Source organism: Hordeum vulgare, chromosome 7H (genome assembly GCF_904849725.1).
Source record: "Hordeum vulgare subsp. vulgare chromosome 7H, MorexV3_pseudomolecules_assembly, whole genome shotgun sequence".
NCBI lineage: Eukaryota > Viridiplantae > Streptophyta > Magnoliopsida > Poales > Poaceae > Hordeum > Hordeum vulgare.
In genome coordinates this window covers 567,705,008-567,712,625 of record NC_058524.1, presented here as the reverse complement: position 1 = coordinate 567,712,625, position 7,618 = coordinate 567,705,008, and the positions used below count along the sequence as shown (strand labels likewise).

General features: G+C 44.3%; 1 protein-coding gene across 1 annotated transcript; it reads left to right on the top strand.

Moving 5' to 3' along the window:
* Positions 1 to 566: 566 nt before the first annotated feature.
* Positions 567 to 1,738, top strand: LOC123411155 (basic leucine zipper 19-like). The gene is made up of 2 exons (XM_045104089.1): positions 567 to 738; positions 940 to 1,738. Exon 2 carries the CDS (start codon positions 962 to 964, stop codon positions 1,622 to 1,624), a length of 663 nt encoding a protein of 220 aa, XP_044960024.1. The 5' UTR covers positions 567 to 738; positions 940 to 961; the 3' UTR covers positions 1,625 to 1,738.
* The last annotated feature ends 5,880 nt before the right edge of the window (positions 1,739 to 7,618 follow it).

Below are 7,618 nucleotides of genomic sequence, written 5' to 3'. Positions count from 1 at the left end.
AAGGGCTACGATTAGCTTTACGTACACTGGTCCCAAGCGCCGCTGATGATAGAAGCTGACTGCGGAAATCATTTGAATCATCAATATTGGCGCAGCAGATGGGTGCAGGAATATGTATCAAGTTGCTGACATTGTTGGCCTGCTCAAAGAACGTAATGCTGTAGTCCGCAAGATCTGCCGTGCACATAACAAAGGCTGGGAATGCGATGGGAGCAGTTGGGCGTGGACAGCATGCAGCAAACAGCATGTTGGCTGAGAAATGTACCACCGGAGATTAGCGCAATACTACTCCGTATTATATATAGAGGATTGTAAAACTATTATCACTCAATTAATGAATTGCTTTTCCGCCCGCAAAAAAGAAAAGATGATTGTCGTTTTCTCCAACGGAATATAAGTATTCGTCATCACTAATTGCATTACTGTTTCGACTTGATTGACACTTGAGCCGCACACGTACGCCTCCATCAGCCCGTCATGAAAATATCTCCGCCGCGGCGCACATCAACCTACCGGCCGGGCAAAGTGGTTCGCTTGTCTTCACCCCTCTTCCCCTATCCATCGATGACGACATCGGACGAAAAGCATTCTTCCACCCCGAGAAAAGAAACCAAGTCAATGCGAACAAGGGAAGGAATAGCACACGAACACGTTGCTGGTTATTCCCCACCCTTCTCCGCCCTCCAATCATCCTCCTCCGGCACAACTCCGGATTGGCGCGACTCCTCTCGTCTGCGGGTAAGATCAAGCTAGCTAGCCTTGCCATTTTTCAGTTTCTTCTTGGTTTTCATCTTCCTTGTCACGGCAAGGACTGTCGACCTCAAGCAGTCATGCATCATCGGTAGGGAGCCCTTCCGAATGCCGTCAATTGCATTCGATTACCGAATGAACGAAAATAAGTTCTGTCGGAGCTCATACATGCCGTATTCATGTTATCAGGTTTGTTCTTGCCTTGCGGACCATGGACGACAACGGGGACATAGATTTCACCAATCCGGAGACGTACCTGTGCCCAGCCATGGGCGGCGATCCCCACGACAGTTGCTCCATGTCAATGGACAGCTACTTCGACGACATCCTGAAAGACCCGGAGCACCTCGCATGTACTCGGATCCTGCTGGCGGAGTCGGATGATGTCGCCGAGACCTCTGAGTCGCCGCAAGAGGACGGACCCAAGAAGAAGCGCCCGCCCGGTAACCGGGCAGCCGTGAGGAGGTACCGTGAGAAGAAGAAGGCCCACACGACGCTGCTGGAGGAAGAGGTGGCTCGCCTCAAGGCTCTAAACAAGCAGCTCGTGAGGAGGCTTCAGAGTCAGTCGTCCCTCGAGGCTGAGGCCTCGAGGCTCCGCTGCCTGCTTGTCGACATTAGAGGGAGGATCGAAGGGGAGCTCGGTGCTTTCCCTTACCAACGGCCAGTGAAGAACAAGGATTTGGCTGACCAGGGAAGTTCCCTAGGTATAGGTGGTGCCCAGAAGGTTAGGCTCAGATGCAACAATCCGGTTTACTGCAGTCCAGAGATGCCGGCCACGACAATGGATGACGATGGTGTTATCAGTGGCGAACTGTTGGGTCAAGGTGCAAATGACAAGTGGCTCCCAGGTTTGCCAGATGATGTAAAGAGGTGAAGGCAGGTTAGTTCTATTTATCTTGTCTATCAAGGTGCCGGTGATATCCTCAAAAATACAAGAGCTTTTCTAGCAACATCAATTTGGGGCAATAAACTGCTAGTTACTTTTGCCTTTCAGTATGTTCAAACTCACATTATTAGGCCCTCCACCATGTTATCGGTGCTAAATTGCTGAAAACGGTGCCACGTCATGATGGATGCCAAATAATTTTTTTATGGCACCGGCCTCACAGCGTAGGGCACCACTCGATCTAAAAGAAGGCGACCCCACCGGAAAAAAATAATTACGCCAGAGTGCCTTGACCGAGTTCTTCCTCTCGTCCAGAAAATTATCCTTCGTTTATCCAATCCATTGTCCAGCCCGGCAAGACGAAGACGACGGGCCGGAGAGGCTGGAGGTCGCGAGTAGCACGACCTTTGCGGTGGACCCACAGATAATATGAGACTAACATGTAAAAAAACACAACAACCATGCCGATATCAGTCAACTCAAACTCCACCATCAACATGCCCACAACCCGGAGATGCGTGGGCGAACTCTTCAGAGGCGCCTTCAAGAAGCATCGTCGTCGGTATCCATCGGCCCCCATCGAACCAAGGCTTACCAGAGCAACCCATAATAACCCCGCTAGACGTCGGGATAAGACTAGCCGCACCAACAGCCTTCAAGAAAACCCTCGAACCAAACAAACCGCAATCTAGTGGACAAGAGGAACTCTTCGGCGACAAACACCAAGAAGCATCGTCACCGTATCCTATGACTCCCGTCGAACCAAGGATTTTTCCCAGAGCCCTAAGCTTCTTCATCTATCTAAGCCATGACGAAGGAGCCTTAGCCACTGCCGACAGAGAGCAACCTAACGACATATGCAGATCAACTGCACCGAACCTAAAATCCTCCGATCGAGCCACATATCGCTCAAGAGACAAGCAAGTGCCAACGAATATCATATCGCCTCCGATGCAATTAATGGCGTCACCAACGCCATGCAGGAGCCGCCATCCAGCCTGAATATCATAATGCATATCGTCCTTGCCGTACTTCCGATTGTACCTTAGGTTGTTCTATAACCGGCAGTGATGCATGGCTTTCATTAGTATGTGCATCTGACTTGTAATAAGTAATGACATCATATAGTGGACTGACTATCTTCATGATGTTGACACTGAATGTAGAAAAATTGAGTTAACATCCCAGTATGCGGAAAAATGTTTTTGCCCCGATTTATAAAGAAAGCAACAGCGATGATACATAGTTCAAAGTTCAAACGGAACCCATAAAATAGGTTTAACAAACAAATAATTCAAGTTGAGGGTAGTGGCACAACACACCCACAAAAGCAAAACTAATTGCTATATAACGAGCAGAGAAAGCCGCCCCTTGAAATTTCTTGTAAGCGCGTTGATAGCCTGCGAGTCATGCCTTTTGCTCCGGGGTCTTCGATAGTTGCATGAAATCACACAATTTGTATATAGGTCAATGCCCGAGTGAGGTGCACATGCTCAATTACGAGCTTTTTCCAGTGCCCCAAGCGTCCAAGCCAGGGTGCCAAAGGATATCCACATCAACCTCTGGTTCTGGATAGTACAAGCGGTGGTACTTATATATGCATCGGTGAAGTTGGCAAGGTACCACCCATTGGCCTAGTCGATCTTCGCGGACACAACTCCAAAACCGGGTAGAAACACATGAGACAAAGATATGGTTCATGTCCTTTGCCACCTTGCAGAGAGGGCACTACCCACCCCTAGGTCATGGTGGTTCAACAGTTAGTCACTAGAAGGAAGCCGTCCTCATATTAGTTGCCGAAAGAAAAAATTATGCCTCGAGGAAGAGGCATCTTCCAAAGCTTTGTCATCTCCGGTCCCTATTCTCCCACTATCTTACTGTGAATGATTCCATGAAGAATTGACCTGAAGGTTACAACATTCGTGAGGTAATGTCCGGCGAATTGGAGAGCGAGAGATAGATGAGGCCGCCCACGAAGAACATCCAATACAGAAGCTCGGTTGGACCCAAAGAGAGGTCAAACAAGAGGTTACCAACCCCATGGAAAACCGCCTAGGCTAATAAAATACCACGTTGGTCAGAAATAACAAACATAATAGGAAATTTATCTCTTAACAGACGATCCCCAAGTTACCGGATCATAGCATAACTCTAGGCTTAAAGTATGGCTTGAAAGAATTGCCTCTACAAGTACTTATCTTCGAAAGGTCCAACAACAAATCATCAAGAACAATCCTTCAAATACATTTGGTCATAAGGCAAATATTTATGCACCTAGTAGACATGATGCCTATGCTGGTCCTTCGGTCTCCATATGTCTCCCCCTTAACCATATGGTACTGTTGTTTATCTGCTTCCCATTGCCAAAAGAATATAGATTGGTATTTATCAATGTCTACATGAGAGTCCTCTAGAAACAAGAATAAGCCAATAGCAAAAATAGGGAGGCTAGCCATGGAGGTGTTGACGAGGATGACTTGTGTGCCTTGGAACGAAGTTTATCTTGCGAGTGATCCGCCCAATGTTCGACATGATTGGATGAAGGTCTTGCATGAGAATCCCTGGACCACTAAATGGAAGACAAAGGTAAGAAATCGGGAAGGAACTAATATCACAGTTTAGAAGGTTAGCAATGGTCAACTTTCATGGTCGGAGTAACCCATCACCATAACCTCACTCTTGACGAAATTAACCGTCAAACCCGACATCACCTAGAAGGCGAAACTTCAAGTTAACCATGTCCATCGAAGTTCCTTCTACCCTCAGGAGGATGTCATCAGCATACTGAATATGAGAGACACCACTCCCCTCAATCAAATGGGCATGTACCCCCCACAAGTGGCTCGACGATTTTCACGCTTCGAGAATATCGGTGAGGGCATGCATCCACAACAAGGTTAAACAATAATGGGGAAAATGGATCGCCCTACCCCACTCTCCTCGAGGTTTTGAAGTAGGGTCCATTTTTCCACTCATGTTTGTGGTTTTGCTCCAACTACTAATAAGTTGCAATATCCTAGTGATCCATCCCTTATCGAAACCCTTGTGCTGAAGGACATCCCAAAGGAAGTCCCAACTAAAGTATCGTAAGCTTTATGCAGGTCAATCTTAAAGAAGATTGCCCATAGGCATCTAGTATTAATTTCATGCATGATTTCCTTGAGAATTAGAAGGCCATTATGAATCAGATGACATCTCAATATAAAAGCTATGTTGTGCAAATACTAATAAGTTATATCGATTACTTGTGAGTTGCGATGTACATAGTTTCAACCTCCATTTATATCAGTTAACGACGTGCAAGCCATTTCTTATGTGGAGATTATTTTCCATTGTATTTTCTAGAATTATAGGTGTTGGTGCGGGTGTTTTCTCAGGACTCAAGCAACACACATGTTTTGCTTTTATTTTTCAGGACATGCCAACTGCTTATCTTCTCTTCCTGCTGACTATTGGCTTCATGTTATTAAGGAAGACTAAACATTGCTTGCTTCTATCAGACTGGTTGTGTATGGGTCAAATTGCGTGTTGTCGATGATATCTTTGATGGAACCTGAGTTGCTGCAAATTTGCTAGCTTTGATGTTACCAAGACATGATCTCTCATGTTGCTTTGCTCGGTTTTCAGCTATGTTCATGGAGTTCTAACAACCTCACACCTAGTCTTAGATTCCTCCTTATAATGAGTAGACACATATTGCATTCCTAGTTATTGTAAACAATTAAGATTTTTTTCATCCGTCGTTTGTGCCAGGTTATATATCAGTTTGGGGTAACCCCAAGTTTGTTATTAGTGGATATTAACCTTTGGAAAACCACATATCTACTTGGTGGAATTTATAAATAGATCTTCATTGTTCACAACAACTTCCATCAAGTTGTTGGTATGATTGTCTTGTTGTATCATGTTTGTGACTTAAGAAAATGGGTTCCACCATTGTTTTGACATGTTTCTACATTATTAATGAAACATTTTGTGACACAAACATGCTACGCTTGTGGCTACTTTTGTTAACAATGTTTCTTCTTACTTGTGGTTACGTCTTCAAGGCTACGCTTGGGTGGATGGATGCTAAACATGATCACCGATGGATATACATATCAAGGCTTCCTTCTGCCCAGGCTGATGTTTGAAGATTTAGTTTGCTTTCAGTCTTCTCCTGGCAAAAAGAATATGCATGCTACTTGTTTGTTTTGTTGCTTAGTTCACCATCTCCTGGAGACTATAACCTGAGGCCCTGTAATATAAATACCTCAATAACAATCAATGTTCGTATAAATAAAATGTTACCACCAAACAGTAAAAAATGGATGCAAAAGGAATATTCGTATATTCTATCCATGCTACATTAATATTTTATTATATTTCTAGTTGCATAATTTCTAGATATTTTTTTATAAAATTTAATGAAAATATTAGTGATTCAAAAAGTAGTGCAAAGTTACAAAATTCCTGTTAAAAAAACTAGTACGAAATTACAGAGCGAGCAGAAAAAATCAATAAAATATGACCAACTATCACATCAAACTCACAAACGACAAATGTTAGAAACTATATATGCATAAGCAATTTCTAATCAACCGATTATTAACGTCGCAAATCATACAATGAAGATTTAATATTGAATCATCAATTAATCTCTTTATAAATTATCATAGCAGACTTACATAGGGCATTGGTTTCTTATTTGGATTGAAATGGCACCATCGCGATGCCTGGTGGGGTTGATGTGATCTTCTTTCAGCGACGCGGGCTCTTTTCTCTCGGCGTGGACGCGTGGAAATTGGTGAAGGGATGATTGCACAGAAACAGGAGTAGAAGATCGAGTTGTGCTATCACCTAGCGCTAGCTATAGGTGAAGAATGAGTTAGCTAGGTAAACCAACGACCAGGTACAACTTCCTAGGCTAGAAAACATAGGAGAATGGAAGGTATAGTTTGACTTAAAAAAGGGAGATGAAGATCAATTGGAAAAAAGGAGATCAAGACCAATCACTGGTACACACGAGCGATTTCATCTCTCACTGCTGGGCGGCGTGCCTGTCCGCTATTCTTCCATGGGTCTGCCCTTGTTCGCTCATTTTCATCTCTCACCACTTGTGGCCGTTCCTGGCATTGTAAGGAAGACACTATACAATACCGTTACTCACGTTCCCCAACAGAAAGGCCTCTGTTTAATGCACTGCAATATATTGAGACAAGCAATATTCCCTCCTTAATATATTTGTATGAACTGACCATACTAAACCTTCAAGGAAACAAATAGTGAGAGCACGTGCGTATGACTTTTGGCCTCAATGTCTAGCTCGATGCCTTCCTATGGTGGTGCTCGATTTTCTTTGTTGATTCCATAAGAGACAGTTCTCTGGGTTTTCTCACTGACAAGTTATCTTCCACGTGCAATAGGTTCGACAATAAAATGGCTTTGGGGGCCTCACCCTTACTAGGATCATGCCTGCTTCTCAGTTCGTCTACATCATTGCTTCCTCCAATCTTTTCGTAGTGTCATCCCACACCCCAAGAATGTTGGTTTTGAACCTGGCTTGGAACAAATCACCTTAGCAAAACACACGTATGTAGGCGAATAAGCAACCAAGCAGGCAGCTTGATGGATTCTTGTACGTGGGTCTAGCTGCGGTGTGCGTACGCTGCGTACTTAAGTAGCTATTGTCTCGGATCGGAAAACTTCCTCAGCGAACGAATCAGGAGCGAAACTGGGTGTTTTCGGTGCCTCTAAACTTGCACCTTTACAGATTTTCTCTTACGTATATAAAGGGATACAATCACGTCCAACACGTTACTGAATCGGCGACCAACACGATGCGACCCCGACTCGTATACGAGACAAGTCCGGTTTACCGGACGTAGTCCTTTTCCTAAACAGCATCTATACAAGCTTAGCAAGAAAACTATCTAGAACTCTTTTCCGTTACCATAACCTGGTTAATTACAACAAAGAAAGGTGGAGGATTTATCTCAATGA

Coding starts and splice junctions, on each gene's coding strand:
- LOC123411155 (XM_045104089.1), top strand. CDS start 962: ATGGACGACAACGGGGACATAGATTTCACCAATCCGGAGACGTACCTG.